The following is a 17,892-nucleotide window of genomic DNA, read 5'->3' as shown; positions in this document are numbered from 1 at the left end:
CATTTCAATACATCTATAAACTATGCAGAAACAGATTATCAAACCCTAGAGGAAATTCCGTGGCACTTGAGACTAGAGAAACTTAAAAAATGACAAAAAATTTCAAAAAACTTCAAAAAAAAGTGCAAATTTTTTTTAAAAATTGCTAAAACTTGAAAATAAAAAGTTGAAAATAAATTCATGACGAACAAAAATTTTCCAATAACTTATTATCAAACCCTAATCGAGGCTTTTTTGACCCTTGAGGCTCAAAAAATCAAAAAATCGTGAGGCTCAGAATAATGACAATAAATGTTAAAAAATTGGAAAAAAATGGCTAAAAATATCAAAAAAATGCTAAAATTCGTGATGATAAAATATTGCAAGACATTCCAGTTAATATAAAAATTATTCACAAAAATATTTTCTAACCCTAGAGGAGGTTCCTTGGCTTTTAAGGCTAAAAATCTAAAAAAAAGACAAAAAATTTTAAAAAAATCTTGAAAAAAAGCAAGTTTTATCAAAAAATTGCTGAAAATTGTGACATTAAAAAGTTGAAAAACTATTCCATTACCATTAAAAATTTGTCAGTAACTTATTATCGAACCCCATAGGATGTTTTCTGGCCCCTGGGTCTGGAAAGACCTGAATAAGAAAAAAAATATCAAAAAATTTAAGAAAAATTGCACGTTTTGTCAAAAAAAAGCTAAAATTCGTGATGGTAAAAAGTTGAAACCATTACAATACAACTAGAAACTACGCAGTAACCTACTTTAAAAACCTAAAGTAGGTTCCTTGACACCTAGGGCTGATAAAAATCAAAAAATGTCGAAAATTTTCAAAAAGCTTGAAAAAAATTGCAAAATAGTATAAATTTGCGTTTTTAGCTAGCGGTTGTTCGTCAGTAGCTAGCCAGGCGAGGGAAGGAGGGGGGAGGATGCACCCGGGGCTGATTGGGGTGTGCAACACTGGGATGGGGGGGGGGCAACAGCGCGGTGGGGGGGGGGTCAACAGTGGGGGTGTCTTCAACCTCAAAGAACCGCCCATCACACCATAAGTATAAGTATGAGTCTCCAAAACAGTTAGAGCGGAAACAGAGCTGAAAGGCTCTAAGAGCACATAATGCCCGCTGGGCGCTACCTGTTTATCCCGTTTTTGAGGACGAAAAGTCAAAAGCGTCAGACGAAAAATCGGTCAAGCGAAAAATCGCATAAAAACAGACCGACAGGACTAATATAATTGCTACAAAATTCGTTTGAGAGCAATTAAAAAGCACTCCATTGAAACTCGAAACAAAAAGTAACATCTTATCAACACCTAGAAGAGTTTCACTCGCCCCTGAAGATCAAAAACTCGGAAAAAGGCAAAAATTGTCAAAACATGGAAATTATAGGGAAATCTTGTCTTTCTCCCAGCCATTCAGTAGCCAATCTTCAAGCCACTGATTCATTTTGCTCTGAAGGCCGGAAAACTAAAAAAATTCTAGAAACTAGGAAAGAGTGGTTAACATTGATATCATTTTGAGTGTTTAACTTCGCGTTAATGACATATACAGCTAAAAAATATATTAAAAATGTGTGAAAACATCTGCCAAAAAGGCAGAGCACCAATATAATCGAATTCTTGGATGGTTTAAAGGAGAGCTCCTCAATAAAAGCCGCTGAGAGGCTGACGGCGGCTATTTATAAAGTCGTAAACCAGAATTCACCGACAACTGCTCACTAGGTAGTATTTGTTACGCTGATTTACTTCCCTAGTAATGCACTCCTGACTTCTCTGGTTTTGAAAAACTGCGTTTAGAATGCATATATATTGACTGGGTAGAATACAAGATCAAAAACAAAAATCAGAAGGTTACAATGTCACAAAATCTCTGTAATATTTTATTTTCCATGTAGCAACTAGCTGGCTAATCAGACAAAGAGACACAAGGTACCACTACTATAGCACACACATCTAGCAGCAAATTGTGCACCAGACATAGATCCCACGTTTATACTTGCTCACCATATACCAGAACCAGCAAGAGTTAATTTATGGCGATAGCTTCTACGATACGTAATTCGGCGGTTCATGAAACTTCAAAAGCACCAAAGCAAGAGCAAAAGGTTCATTCAAGACATTAGACGACAGAATGTGCTTCGACATTGACATTCACTTACTACATTAGCTTTTATTCAAAAAAATCATATTGAAACTGATGACAAAGTGACTCGAATGTTCACTGCACAAAAATGATTGATAGATGCGCCCGTTAGCCTCGCCATTACTTCATAAAAACAGTGATAATAACTAGAGAAAAGATACAAAGCTTCTACAAACTGTACACTAGATCATGGCGGCTCAGCCGCTAGAATAGAGAAACAGGTTACGATAGGGATTGTGGATCTAGAATAGCAATTGGCAATTATTGATTACGAAATAGCATAGCACGTGTAATGTAATTGGATCAAGGATATAATCAAACAAAGATTGGATACAAACAAATGAGATGTAATTAGTTGAGCATATTACTATTGCGACATTTTTCTAGCTCTTGTGACCTCTGTAAATTAAATTGATACCAAATCTCAAATCTCCGTTTCTGATTCTGCGCAATCTGAAGCTCGTATTCTTTTATATAGTTTGCATTCCATTATATTTAGGGTCTGTGTTCTTGTAGGCGCATCTCGTCCCTGTGGACCTGATGTGTTCTCTATTTCTTCGCAGATGGCCTCAGCCCAACTTGTTCGATCTTGTCACACTTTCTGGCAATTCTGCAGTATTCTCTAAGCCTGAAATAAGTAACTCAATAATCGGGACACTCGGCCATTGAGATCTGCGAAATCAAATACTGCAACATGCTGAAAAATCTGATAAAATCATGAGACAATTGACCACCTTATAAAATATAATTGAAGACAAAATTTGGAAGTGTCTTTTCCTCGTCGATTATGATCCTCTAAGATCAATTGATGTTTACACCTTTATAATGGAAACAGTTACCACAATTTCACATTTTGAGCTGCCTTTGTAAAGTTAGATTCAACACTTTTGCAGTTGTCCTCAAGTTGTGACTCCAATATTTAAAAGAAACTTTAACTATTGATAGCAGATACCGCTAGAGCAGTCCCGCAGGCAGGAATCATTCATAGCTTGAGTGAGGGGAAAGCAAAACGTTTGTTTGAAAGGTACACACAGGGCCTTTTATAGTCGTTGATCATTTCATTCGTTGATAACATTACTGGCGTTCGTAGCTGAGCAGATTCAAACCTGAGTGCATTGATCTTGATGAATCCGTCGGCGTCACTGGGCTCGTAGTCTCCCTTGACGTCCATGCTGACTAGACTCTCATTGTACACACTAAGAGGGGACTCTCTGCCCAGAATGTGGCAGCCACCCTTGTATAGCATCACTCTAACCTTGCCCTCTACAACCTCCTGTGTCTTGTCAATACAGTGTCGTACAAACTCACACTCGGGGCTGTACCAGAAGCCTAAATATTAACTCAACTACTACTATTACGATGCATTTTTGGGTTTTCATGTGCATTCCGGTTCTATCCCAGCAATCCGCATATTTGGTTACAATCTTTGCAACAGCTTTTCATTGAATAATGGATTGCATATTAATGCAAACAAACATCAGGTCAATTGTCTTCCACTTTGAAATTAACTATTTCGTGTTACTAAAAACACAAAATTTAGCCTCAAGTGCTAAATAAGCGTATACCATTCTGATGATTTATCACATTTCACGAAAAATATAACTTCTGTTGAAGAGGTCTTCATACATAATTCTTTATCCACCAAACACTACAAATCCTTTATTTGTTGATGTACAAAACCACTTGGAAAACATATTTACATAATTATCCAAGTTTTGTGAGTTCTCAATGGTCACTGCTGTGATGTGACAGACAAAATCTCATTCAACTGGTCTGCGAAGGCTAGATAGAGCAGCTGATGTAGTGAGTTGTACTTACCGTTGTAGACTTGTTCAGCAAACTTGGCCGAGAGGTATGACTTGATTCTGTACACCTCCTTGTCTACGCAGAACAGCTCCAGGTCCAAGTGAGCGTGGTAGAGAATTGTGGCTGCAGGCGTCTCGTACACACCTAAAGCATGCTATTTTATAGTGCTGCAGAGACCAGTAATAAAATCTAGTCGGCACGAGAACAGCTCCGATTTCAGCATGCGTCATGAAAATGTTCATCTGATATCAGATCACACATGCAATCCAAATACTAGAATATGACTGAGCACAGATCTCTGCTCGCAATAGTTAATCGAGATAAAGTAACATCTCTTAGAAAGTATGAAGTACCCTTTAACCATTTTTAATTCAATTAGAAATAAGGCCAAGAAAAAAAGTTGACTCAAAAAGGAAAAAATCCCACCATGAAGCACAGTCGTAGATACACATTAATCACTTCATACGAAAAAAAATTATTTAGACAAAAATAAGGAATATCTCAGTAGAAGGGAATAACTTACTTTTACAATGCAACTAAAACTTACCTCTAGATTTCATTCCGATGAATCGGTTCTCGACAATGTCAACTCTTCCGATGGCATTCTTGCCTCCCACCTCATTCAGGTACATGAACAGATCCAGGGCCTTATCGTACACCTTCTCTGGCTCGTCCAAATTGACCACTTTCACCGGAATTCCTGCAACGTATTACACATGATCTGTTAAGATCAGCGCCCCAATACAAGTCAAATTCTTTGAATTGTAAAAAAAAAAGCCCACTATAATAGCTAGCTGATATGAGGGCGGCTATTCAAAACTAATAACACAATTGCCATAAAACCCCAATAAATTGCCTTAGAAAACAAATCATTAATACAAACTTTGTTTGAGAGCAAATTATAGCTAACAAATCGTGATTTTACCTTACCGGACAATGACCGCACGCATAAAGACTACTTAGACAATAGTTTTAAATGAAAAAAAACTAAGAAGTCATAAATTTAGCGCAAAAACAAGGAGGCTGGCACACTATTAAGCGTTTATCGAACTTAATAGAGGCAGACATCTGATAGTGGTTAACTTGATGAAGGCTCATAGCAAAAAAGCTCTTTCAAACCAGCAACTAAGATTACTCTACTGATCAGCGTCAAATAAATGATTGAATAAAATTTTTTTTTTGTTAGAGAAAATCACTGAAAACTAGAGAAATTTTGTTAGAGAAACCACTGAAGACTTTTTTTATAATCTAATGCATGAAGTCAACTGTGTAGCAGCACAGGAAATGCAGCACACTAGAGCTGTGATCTCTATAAAATTATTAAAATACTACGAATGCTAATTTCACATAAAAATAAAGGCATAATTTTTTATAATCTTTTAGAACAATAATTCAAGTTCGGACTTTTCACGTTCAGACGTTTAAATCTGCCTGTAGAAATACATGTTTATCCTGTATTGAGGACCAACAGTCAAATGGCTCAGACAAACAAAATTAGTCCAGAAATCGCATAAAAAGACCACAGGCTAAAAAAATTACCTTAATTTTGTTTGAGAGCAATTAATAATTGCTTCACACTTCATTCGAGAGATAAACCAAAGAATTAAGAGAACTCAATATTACTAGTGGCTATTGCAAAATATCCATTAGAGCAACACTGAGGCTCGCTAATCGTTCGCTAATCGACTTTTTTATAATCTAATGCATGAAATCAACTGTGTAGCAGCACAGGAAATGCAGCACACTAGAGCTGTGATCTCCTATAAAATTAATAAAGTACTACGACTGCTAATTTCACATAAAAATAAAGGCATAATTTTTTATAATCTTTTACAACAATAATACAAGTTCGGACTTTTCACGTTCAGACGTTTAAATCCGCCTGTAGAAAATGAAATTAAGAAATTAATCATTTTCTCCAAATTTATGAATTTTTGTATCATCAAACAATTAATTCAAACTATCTACCTTAAGCTTGATTCGCTCTAAAATTTTCCTAACATTTGAGGATTCTAAGGAACGGTGAAACATCAAAATCATCATAAACTTTAAAAACACCCTCGCCTTAGAGCTAAAATAAGAAACAATTGAGGCACAAGAACAACACATAAACCGACTCTCGCCGGCCGACTTTCTTTTTCAATTTACAGACGGGGGCCCCATATTCTGTTAAGTCCATAGGTTCACCAAGGGAATTCAAATAATATTAATACAGCCTATTATATACTACTATAGTAATTTTAAAAATTTTTAAATGAACGGAAACTTGACGACAATAATTCAATTACATTCTAATATTGGACTAGAGGGGGTTAAAAACCACCAGGTGGACTGGGGGTGTGTTGGGCGGTGAATGTGTGTGTGTGTATGTGTGTGTGTGTCAGGGGCGATTGAGCGGGGTTCAATATTTCAAGATAAAGAACCGGCCTTCACACCATAAAAATTGTCTCCGCAAAAGTTTTGGTGAATCGCATTCTTAGAGACTGTTTAGGCGTACGACTTTAAAGAGATCTGAATGCCCTCCGAGCCCTACATGTTTATCCTGTGTTGAGAACCAACAGTCAAATGGCTCAGACAAACAAAATTAGTCAAGAAATTGCATAAAAAGACCACAGGCTAAAAAAATTACCTTAACTTTGTTTGAGAGCAATTAATAATTGCTTCACACTTCATTCGAGAGATAAACCAAAGAATTAAGAGAACTCAATATTACTCGTGGCTATTGCAAAATATCTAATAGAGCAACACTGAGGCTCGCTAATTGTTCGCACAATGTTCCGACCCCGTTCATCCAGATTTTTGGCGTAAGTGTCTACCAAATTAAAGAGCGCGAAAACTTTCAAAAATACAAGCACTGTTCAAAACTATATAATGTATGACCAAAAAATTGCCTCCAACCTATAATATTTCGTAAAGTAAAATTGCTACATTAGAAGGCCGATGAGACCTGCCATTATTAAAACTAAGGAGACCAGACAACAAAACCAATTAACAACAAATTATTGAAAAAAAATAATAATAAGGTCATAAAAGAGTGAAAATAAACCTAAGTTTCCAAGAAATATTTGTTACGTCAATAGAAAAAGCTTTATGAGACTCGGTATCAAGTAGATAAAAAGAAAAAAAACCAAAGTTTAAAAATAGGTTGATTTTTTTTTGAAAACAGATGAGTTCAAAAAAGGAAAACCATAAAATATCAACTGAAATCTTTAAATAGGTTTATGTTCAATCATACCTCTATATGAATTAATTGTTGAGATCTGTCATTATCAGGAATTTTACTTACGTCTATGCGCATTTTTTAACACAAATAATGTGATATGTATCCTCTGAATAATGAGACCATCCAACAACTAGATAAAAAAGAACAAAAGGGGCAAAGTTTGAAAAAAAAAAAAAAACGAAATTAATTCATTTCCAATTCGTAAAAAAATAGCTGTCAACTGAAATCAATAAATTCAATTATTTACTCAATTGCTCCGAAGAAAAGCATTGAGATCTTTCATTATTCAGAATATATCACAGACTACAAAAAGAACGACAAATACAGACATGAAAAAAAATTGAAAAGAATTTTCGTGAAAAACAAATTTCGAAGCCGTTAAATGAAAAAGCAAGGTACTAAAACATTATTTATGCTCAACTCTGGTATTCTTCAACATCAATCATGTGATATGCAACCTGTAGTTATTGAGACTAGTTAAAAAGCAGCCAAAAAAAAGCAGCAAAGATCAAAGTTTAAAAAAATACATGTTTATTTTTCTTAAAATATTTAGGTTTCAAATTCATGTAAAAATTTGGTATTATCAGTAAAAAAATTTCTTTGTTCTGGCATAGGTCGGTGCCAAGACCTGCAGTTAACCAGAATTTTTTATACGAAAACAAAAAATACGGCAAACAAAGACAAAACAATAAATTCCAATAAATTCCGCTAGGCGACGGTGTCGAAGCCCTTAAAACCATAATTCATCCACTGAAATACATGATATGTTCCAATATGCCTCCCTTTTAAACACCAAAAATTTATCTGACCTCACAATAACGCGACATGACAAAGAAGAACCTGAAACTTGGGAAAAATGAAAATATTTTATGTGACTCGTAAGTTTTAAAGCCGAAAACTGGAAAAGCCACTACTTAAAACACAAAGACGGCATTGAGTTCAACATTCAATTTATTAAAAAAGTCAATGCGACCTGTCATTCCTGCCCTCAAGCTACAAGTTGATCAAAAAAGGAAAGACTTTTATAGATGTTTTTCCCAGTCGTAGAAAAATAGCTGTCGACTGAAATCAATAAATTCCATTATTTACTCAATTGCTCCAAAGAAAGGCATCGAGATCTTTGATTATTCAGAATATATCATAGGCTAATAAAAACAACAATCAAAGACCAGTATAAAAAAAATATCGCGAAAAATAAGTATCGAAGCCGTTAAATCAAAAAGCAAGGCACTAAAACATTAGATATTTTCAATTCTGCTATTCAGTATATTACTCAAACATGTGACATGCAACCTGTAATTAAGGACACTCGTTACTTGCAGACAAAAAATAGCAGCAAAGATTAGTTTAAAAAACATAAGTTCATTTTTTTAAAAAACATTTGATATCAAAGTCGTGGAACAATTTAGGTATTATCTGAAATTAGTAAAAAAGTGTTTTTTTCTTGCCTAGGAAGCTGCCAAAAACTGCAGTCAACCAGAATTTTTTATACGAAAAAAAACACGACAAACAAGACAAAACATTAAATTCCATTCAATTCTGCTAGGTGACGGTGTCCAAGCCGTTAAAATCATAATCGATCCACTAATACATGATATGATACATTATGCCTGCTTTTAAAACGCCAATAATGTGGCAGGGAAAAGAATAGCCAAAAATTTTAAAAAAAAACTGAAAACGCCATTACTGAAAAACGGCAATTCTGATATTCTAATATTCGAAAATTCTAATATATTAAAAAGTCAATGCGACCTGTCATTGCTAACATTAAGCGTTAAGTTGATTAAAAAGGAGAAAAATGTGCAACACAACAAACCACTGTTCATATTGAAAACAAGCAATTTTTAAAATCAAAAAGACAAGCTTTCGACTAAGTAAACTAGATAGGTTTCCTTGAAACTCCTCAGGAAGCCAATTGGAACAGTCACTATTATTTCTTGATTTAATTGTCCTGTTCTGCATATAACATTTAGAAAAACAAAAAAACTTTAAAACATACCCGGCAGATTGCCAGAAAATAGCCGCCGTTGATTCCAATAAGCATGATTGGGATTGAAAGAATAGAAGATATCGAAAAAAAAAAAGATTTTTGTACAAAAATATTTGTTAAGTCCGATTTATTTTGACGGCATTTCGTAGTTGAACATACTTCTGTTTCTTAGAGAGAGGCTACAGGGGCTACTATCAATACCAATAAGCATAAGAGATGGTAACTAAGACTTGTAGGAACGACGTTCAAATAGCGGGCATCTAAAATTGGGCTTTATGGGTTTATCCCGTTTCTATTTCTGACTTCATTTTTTATTCTGACTCTGTTCATTTTGAAATGCTTTGCTGAGCAGCTGATGTTCAAATTCACTTTTAGCAGAATGAGAGAAGAGAGAAACTAGCCTAAAAATGTCAAAAAGATTTCACGCAAAATGCTGAAAAAGCGGAAAAATGGTAAAGCGAAAAGTTCGACGAAGTAAAAAACATAGCAGGACAAGTCCTGACGTACAATTCAAAGAATTTTCATTGACTAAACAGAAAACTAGACCTAGAACGGACTATGAATGGATTGGTAAAACCATTTAGAAAAAAATCCGATCCAAAAAAAAACGAAAAAACAGTAAAAATCAAAGTCAAATTGCCGCATGTGAACAAAAAACCACTAGCGAGAAAGCCAATTTTTGTTCAAACACCGTTTTCTCACTCTACTTTAAATTTGGAGCGAAAACAATTCACGCCGCAAAACCACTCGCTTTTTCGCTCCACTTCCTGTTTCGGCGTGACCAAAATCACTACTCCAATTTGACTTCAAAAATCATAAAATGTGTGAACAGATCTTAAAAAAAAAGACAGCGCCCCAATACAATTCAAATTCTTTGAATTGTAAAAAAATTAGGAGCGCTATAATAGCCGGCTGAGAAGATGAGGGCGGCTATTAAAAACCTAGTTGAGTATATAGTTTCTCCCCCCACTAAAGTGGGTCGGAACAATTATGCGCAGAACTGGAAAACATCAATTAGAGTGGGAACACATACCTTGAGAGAACTCAATCTCGAGTTTTGTAGGCATGTCAGGTGCTTCGAGAGGGTTGGTCGTGTATTTGTACGTTGACTTTGGAGGCTCTTCCTGAAAAACAGTCCAAATACAAATTCTCGCACGCTTATTGAGCTCGTCACAATGACACAGTAGAGATCATGCAATCGTCAAAACAATATTACTGTCCCAAAAAGCTGAAGCTGTCAAAGATAACTTGGGTTCATTAGCAGTCTAGATGTGAACTACAATAGTATTGAGATAACCTGTGAAACGCGATGGGGTTAAAATTCCGAGCGCGAGCATAGGCTATGTGCATTATGGTGGGCCTTTTAATTTTTTAAATGTTTGTTAGACGGTGGTTGCGTTGAAACCTTCATACTGTTTCTCTTCAAACTCGTCAAATCATTTTCTAGTAAATGAAAAATAAACGGTACTTAAATGCCGTGCTATTGTTTAAATTAACTATTTAGTGCTGAAACTCGAATTCAATATTTCTTTTTTTTTTCATTTCAACATTGAGAACCGCTCAGCCGTGAGCATGAAGCAGAGTAGAGGATGAATTTATATTGGTTAGATATCTCGCAGCGACCTACATCCTCTTTGGCAAAGGAACCGCTTCTTTTGCTTCGGGGAGCAGACAAGTCTCGATAACTGAGTTAGTAATCCTTTCAATATCAGTCACAGACAGAGGAAAAAAGGGAGTTATCATCAAACAGATTATTTTGTTCAGTTCAAGTTTTATGAATAAAAAGGAGAAACAAAAACGTGCAATCCAAATTCGGTTATCTAGACCAAACAAAATAAGACCTTGACATCCTTTCTCTGCCTTGATTTTTTTGAAATAAGCACAAAAAATTTCATCGTCTGGCCTATCAAGATTCTTCTCGCGAACGAAGTGATGCCAAAATCTTTGAGTTGATTAATTATGGCGATTTCTAGTTAGTGGTTGCGATTAGGTTGGGTTTAATTTCGTGTGTTATCATGCACTCACATTTGGCCTTTCCAAGGCGCCCGATTCCATGCTAAGAAGAGGACAGAACACTATTGCAAATAATAGCTACTTCAAATCATCAACATAACATCTTTTCTGTTTCAGTATCCTCCGAGGCTTAGTGGGTGCAAATTATTTTTAATCACCCATTAACACAAGTGTATACTATGTAATGACAGGTGCATAAGGTACCGGGGGGGGAGTAAAAGATCCCTCCAACATAACCAAACTACCACTACTAATCTAACAATTCTGATAACCTTTCCCTGTGTGAACAAACTAATAACATAATACGCGCGTTATTGTACTCATTATAGTTTTTTTTCAATAGTTTTAAGCAAATAGGACTATCCATTACAAGGAGCACACACAAATACCACACTATTAGCTCATATAAATATATAAACTCCAATTTTCGGCACTTTTTTTCAACTGAGGAAAAGGATGCAGGGCCGACATACTTTTTCAACTTAACTAGCTTGTTTCTCATATCGATTCACTTGTTAGAAGGTGTAAATAAGTACTGTTGATAATTAAAAAATGCTGCAATTTATAGTTCAGCATGATATATGTGGCAGTTACATGGAAACTCCAGGTATCAAACGATAGAACTTCTGATGACTAAGTAACACGCTAACCTATCGTGCGTCGGTTACATAAAAAATTACTCAATGCCAAAATTCCCAATGCTATAATACCCAATTTATTTCCTTTGATCATTTCTCTCAATGATCCGATTACAAATTAGCAGTCGATATTACAGGCAGGTTTCATCAAAGTTTAGCGGACAATTTAATCACATGTTCGCTTGTAATCGTTTCATATGAAGTCGCACGGGCCGGCACTGTGCGCATGGCCTTGGCCCGCGAGCCATCGCCAGATATGCTAGTCTTACATTTAAAACTTGTAAACATAATTTTTCGTTTTACATTCAACATTATCTCACTTGGTTATTATTATCATGCCAAACAGCCGTTCTGGTAATGTCGACATCAGGTTAAAATATTGGGTATATTTTGGCGTTGGGTAATGTGCTGTGACAGCGCGTGTCGTAACAGAAGGTAACCAAACTAAAGTCTCATTTAACTAGGAAAGTTAATTCAAAGGCCCATAGATGACTAATAAAGATGCACCCAATCACACCTGTCACCAAACTAAGCTGCTAACACACATGACAGTTGCATCAGGAATCAGGATGCAGTTAAAACATACGGCTATGCTCATTTCATACCTCACTATAAAGTTATTTCATTAAAATACAAGATAATACAAGTTTATATAAAAGAAGCTGCTCATCACTACAGAGAGGAGGATGAGAGAGACAGGGATGTATGTAGTTGTACTTACATTTGGGTCTTCCAAGGGACCCGACTCCATACTGTAAAATCCAACATTATGTTAGAAAGTTGAGAGAACAAATGTTATCTGTACACCAGAATCTCGACTTGTTCAACATAAACTTGGCTAGAATGACAAGAAGCATTGCGGAGCGAGAAACAACGTGAGAAGGGCGCATAGATGCCCCAAGTAGAGTTTAAGACCAGTGTAATGCTTAGCACACTAGGCTTGCATGTAAGACACGCTGATTCAATCACGTACTGGTCGATTTTCAGAGTTATCCATGCTTATACTACCCCCTTATTATGATTGCAAAAAGTTACCGTCAAAACATCGATTAAACCAATTGATCAATAGAGCACACACTTCAAAACCGGGTCAAAAAAAAGACGGCTACGACTATTTTTCCAATAATTTGCTGCTTAATGCCATGTCACTTATTTGATCGCTTGCAGATCACCACACATATAAAGAAATTAGGCCAATTTTTGGCAGGATACCATAAAAACAATCTGCACCGGATTATTAAATAATAAATATGGCTCCATTGATAGTGACTTCGCACACGGAAAAGTATAAGCGAATGCATAGTTTTATTAACAGAACCAAACAAAATTCTACCTCTCTAAATGAAAGATTTCGTTGAGAGGGCGCATTGAAAGAGAGATTAAGGCATTAATCCCGTTCGCACATACAATGCTCTTAATTGACCTTTGCCAGTCTTTTTATTCTCCAGTCACTATTCAAAGGAAAAGTGGCGATTAGGGGCAAAAGGCAGGCTAGATTAAGATTTTCAGGGCGTTTAACAATTCCCCCTAAGTAACTAACACCATGTAGCTACCAACTAGTAAGCAATTTTTCCCTAAAAAGCTGTGGGATAAATTGCACGTCTTTCATGTATCCAGGTTGTGAAATTACCAGCAAAAGCTCACAACACTATTCAAGATGTCTTTGTTATTTCTGATTGTTCACAAAATAGACTGGTGCTTGATGGGGGAGGTAAAGAACGTAGGCGTAGAGTAATCCTTTTATGCGCAGAGGGATCAAAATAAGCAATCGGCAGTTAAATTTAGCGTGAACAAAATACGCCCTTTTATATATTCACCATCAGTGGTATTGCTTAAGTAGAAAGCATGGTATTTTGTAATCTTTCAAACTAAATAAAAGTCAAAAACATAAATTGGTCCTTCCAAAAACCATTTTCATCATAACAGTATAAATCGATATTCCAATTTCCGGATAAGACCATCAAAAAAATAAAAAATTTTAGCAAAATCTCAAAATTTGCAGGTGTAATCAATTTTGAGATCAGACTCCATAAGTATGCAGACACAAACAGAAACTCTTTATTTGTTATTAGTGAAAATAACGGCATTTCACTTTTTGAAAATATCTTATTTTTCGGATTTTTAAAACAAGCTTTTCAGAAAACACAAACTGACAAAACAACGATATCAAGAAAAATGGAGGTAAAAATTATTGAGGGGTTAAATTTTAAGTATATAATTTATCTACTATACCAAAAAGGTGGCCCCCCAAAATTTTTGCTCCAGGACTGTTTTGGAAATAACCCGGCCATTGGGTTCAAAGATATTTGAAAATGAATCAAGGTTTGGCGGACAATAGCAGGAAATACGGAAAGAAAATTATGAGCTCCAATTCTTTTTATTCAAAAAATTGTAATCCTGGACCTCGAATTGCTCTATCCTAAAAACTTTCAAAAAAATATATAATTGACACTCCTAGTTCTTCCGACCCCATTTCAACTATATGATCAACTGTTTTTTTGTTCAGTCTATTTTGACCGATCGATATATTCATCACAGAGAGAGGTATCATTAGAAAGCCTGTCAAACGTAGAATATCTAAAAAACAAAAAAAAAAATGAAATTCGTCTTCGTCCGAGGAGTTAATGGGGTTTGAAATTGTGTGAACATTCGGTTGACCTACCGTAGTTTTAGGACTCACATTTTCCTTATTTTTTGCTCAAATTTTTATCAATTTTGCTTTAAAATATATGATCAAATATCTAGCGATAGTGTTACTGCCTTTATCCTTAGAGATAGAGTAGGTTTGCTGGATATTTGAAACAAATTTTTGGGCTGAAAATTCGGTAAAAATTGTTGAAAAATCAGGAAATTCATGAAAAATGGCAAGAAAAATACATCTTTATCCCACTTTGTCCATATTCGCCTGAAGTATAGAACAAAAACTGCCAACGAAGTCGTTCTAAAATCAGATAGTGGTTATTTCTACTTCTGCTTCCTAAGAGAAAGTTCTGGAATTAAAATTGTGCGCCTTTTCGCTAATTTAATTTAAAATTAAACCAAATGCGTAATCTATTGTTGATATAGTAAGATCCTTTCGCCAAATTAAAAAACATGCTAAGATGTGACAAATTCCGTGTTTATAATAGACGAGCAGCGGTAGCAATGCTACTTATTGTCTCATCGAGGAATTTTACAATCAAAAACGATTTTAAAATAGTTTTGCATTTTATGTTTCTTCTATGTCAGTTAGAGAAAAGTTAACTTTCATATTAAGGCCTAATTAATGACAGATCCGCTCTACCTTCAACTGAGGCGCAATGAAGTTAAATATTGGTTTCAGACAAAAACTCAAGGCTTCTATGGCTTTGACAATGTTTCGTAAGCTTTCAATGAATTTTGCCAGCAATTAATGTACTTTATAGTCTTATGTCTTAGGCTCATAAATCACTGGCTTCTTAATCTTGATATAATCAAATGAATTATAAGTGAACTTTTCCGATGCTTACCCTTGATAGCTAAGGTTTCTTATGATTTAGAATTTCCGTTTTAAAAAACATCAGTGGAACTTTTGAACTTTGCCAATTTCTTTATCTTATTTTGGTCAACTTGTAGATCAGTTTAATTACTGGCAGTTCTTATACTCTTCGTAGCAACACAACATTTATTCTGTTGACCATTTCTATTGGTTTCATATGACTTCAAGTTAATAAGAATGTTGTGATACAACGAGTTTAAAAACTGGGATTTTTGCCGATATATGTGGTTATATTCTGTTATGATGTCACATTATCACATTGACGACAGGTCCCACTGTGTTGAAAAGAAGCCCAGCTAAGCATATATAATGTTTCGATTTGATTTTCACTTGATTTGTCGTTCTTTTTGTACTCGTAGGACAATCAATCTGAATAATGAAAGGTCTCAATGGCCTCCTACATTCCTAAGAGGGATAAGTGAACTTATTTAATACCTTCAGTTGACATCTTATGTTTTTAGTGACTTCAAATACAATTGTTTTAAAAAAATATCAGTGTATTTTTGAACTTTGTCCGTTTAGTTATTCTTTTTGCCAACTTGTAAATTAGTCTTATTTGTGGCAGATCCCATCCAAATTCTTGTGAAGCAACCCTTTTTTATTCGTTACGTCTTTTAACTGATGCCTTTTGACTTTGGCACTTTTTTGCTGAAAGTTTATCTCGTTTTTGAGGACGAAAAGTCCGAAGGGTCAGAAAAAAAGGTCAAGCAAAAAATCGCAAAAAAGACCGCAAAATAATTTCTAATCAAGGTTTGGCGGACAATAGCAGGAAATACGGAAAAAAATTTATGAGCTCCAATTCTTTTTATTCAAAAAATTGTAATCCTGGACCTCGAATTGCTATCCTAAAAACTTTTAAAAAAATATATATTTGACGCTCCTAGTTCTTCCGACCCCACTTCAACTATATGATCAACTGTTTTTTGTTTGAATATATCGATCAGTCTATTTTGACCGATCGATATATTCATCGCAGAGAGAGGTATCATTAGAAAGCCTTTCAAACGTAGAATATCTAAATAAACAAAAAATGAATTTCGTCTTCGTCCGAGGAGTTATTGGGGTTTGAAGTTGTGTGAACATTCGGCTGACCTACCGTAGTTTTAGGACTCACATTTTCCTTATTTTTTGCTCAAATTTTTATCAATTTTGCTTTAAGATATATGATCAAATATCTAGCGATAGTGTTACTGCCTTTGGAGTAGGTTTGCTGGATATTTGAAACAAATTTTTGGGCTGAAAATTTGGTAAATTGTTGAAAAATCAGAAAATTCATGAAAAATGGCAAGAAAAATACATCTTCATCCCACTTTGTCCACATTCGCCTGAAGTATAGAACAAAAACTGCCAACGAACTCGTTCTAAAATCAGATAGTGGTTATTTCTACTTCTGCTTCCTAAGAGAAAGTTCTGGAATTAAAATTGTGCGCCTTTTCGCTAATTTAATTTAAAATTAAACCAAATGCGTAATCTATTGTTGATATAGTAAGATCCTTTCGCCAAATTAAAAAACATGCTAAGATGTGACAAATTCCGTGTTTATAATAGACGAGCAGCGGTAGCAATGCTACTTATTGTCTCATCGAGGAATTTTACAATCAAAAACGATTTTAAAATAGTTTTGCATTTTATGTTTCTTCTTTGTCAGTTAGAGAAAAGTTAACTTTCATATTAAGGCTTAATTAATGACAGATCCGCTCTATCTTCAACTGAGGCGAAATGAAGTTAAATAACGGCTTCAGACAAAAACTCAAGGATTACATGGCTTTGACAATGTTTCGTAAGCTTTCAATAATTTTGCCAGCAATTAATGTACTTTATAGTCTTATGTCTTAGGCTCATTAATCACTGGCTTCTTAATCTTGATATAATCGAATGAATTATAAGTGAACTTTTCCGATGCTTACCCTTGATAGCTAAGGTTTCTCATGATTTAGAATTTTCGTTTTAAAAAACATCAGTGGAACTTTTGAACTTTGCCAATTTCTTTATCTTATTTTGGTCAACTTGTAGATCAGTTTAATTACTGGCAGTTCTTATACTCTTCGTAGCAACACAACATTTATTCTGTTGACCATTTCTATTGGTATTAAGGCTTAATTAATGACAGATCCGCTCTATCTTCAACTGAGGCGAAATGAAGTTAAATAACGGCTTCAGACAAAAACTCAAGGCTTCCATGGCTTTGACAATGTTTCGTAAGCTTTCAATGAATTTTGCCAGCAATTAATGTACTTTATAGTCTTATGTCTTAGGCTCATTAATCACTGGCTTCTTAATCTTGATATAATCGAATGAATTATAAGTGAACTTTTCCGATGCTTACCCTTGATAGCTAAGGTTTCTCATGATTTAGAATTTTCGTTTTAAAAAACATCAGTGGAACTTTTGAACTTTGCCAATTTCTTTATCTTATTTTGGTCAACTTGTAGATCAGTTTAATTACTGGCAGTTCTTATACTCTTCGTAGCAACACAACATTTATTCTGTTGACCATTTCTATTGGTATTAAGGCTTAATTAATGACAGATCCGCTCTATCTTCAACTGAGGCGAAATGAAGTTAAATAACGGCTTCAGA

General features: G+C 34.9%; 1 protein-coding gene across 2 annotated transcripts in view; it reads right to left on the bottom strand.

Annotated features, from left to right (window-relative positions):
* Window positions 1-1,774: 1,774 nt before the first annotated feature.
* LOC142342905 (argininosuccinate synthase-like) overlaps window positions 1,775-17,892 on the bottom strand; it is a 251,670-nt gene continuing 235,552 nt past the window's right edge. The window contains exons 6-11 of one of the 2 annotated variants that reach the window (XM_075394567.1): window positions 12,517-12,547; window positions 10,178-10,268; window positions 4,479-4,631; window positions 3,944-4,075; window positions 3,232-3,454; window positions 1,775-2,753 (exon numbers count right to left, since the gene is read on the bottom strand). In XM_075394567.1, coding sequence (XP_075250682.1) covers window positions 2,675-2,753; window positions 3,232-3,454; window positions 3,944-4,075; window positions 4,479-4,631; window positions 10,178-10,268; window positions 12,517-12,547 — 709 coding nt within the window. In that variant the 3' untranslated portion in view covers window positions 1,775-2,674. Of the gene's footprint in view, window positions 2,754-3,231; window positions 3,455-3,943; window positions 4,076-4,478; window positions 4,632-10,177; window positions 10,269-11,169; window positions 11,201-12,516; window positions 12,548-17,892 lie in introns of both variants that reach the window. The other variant, XM_075394568.1, reaches the window with a different exon arrangement.

This window comes from Convolutriloba macropyga, chromosome 7 (genome assembly GCF_964194025.1).
Source record: "Convolutriloba macropyga chromosome 7, txConMacr16.3, whole genome shotgun sequence".
NCBI classification, from domain to species: Eukaryota; Metazoa; Xenacoelomorpha; order Acoela; family Convolutidae; genus Convolutriloba; species Convolutriloba macropyga.
Note: the sequence above shows the minus strand (reverse complement) of the source record. Positions and strands in the feature narration are given on the sequence as shown.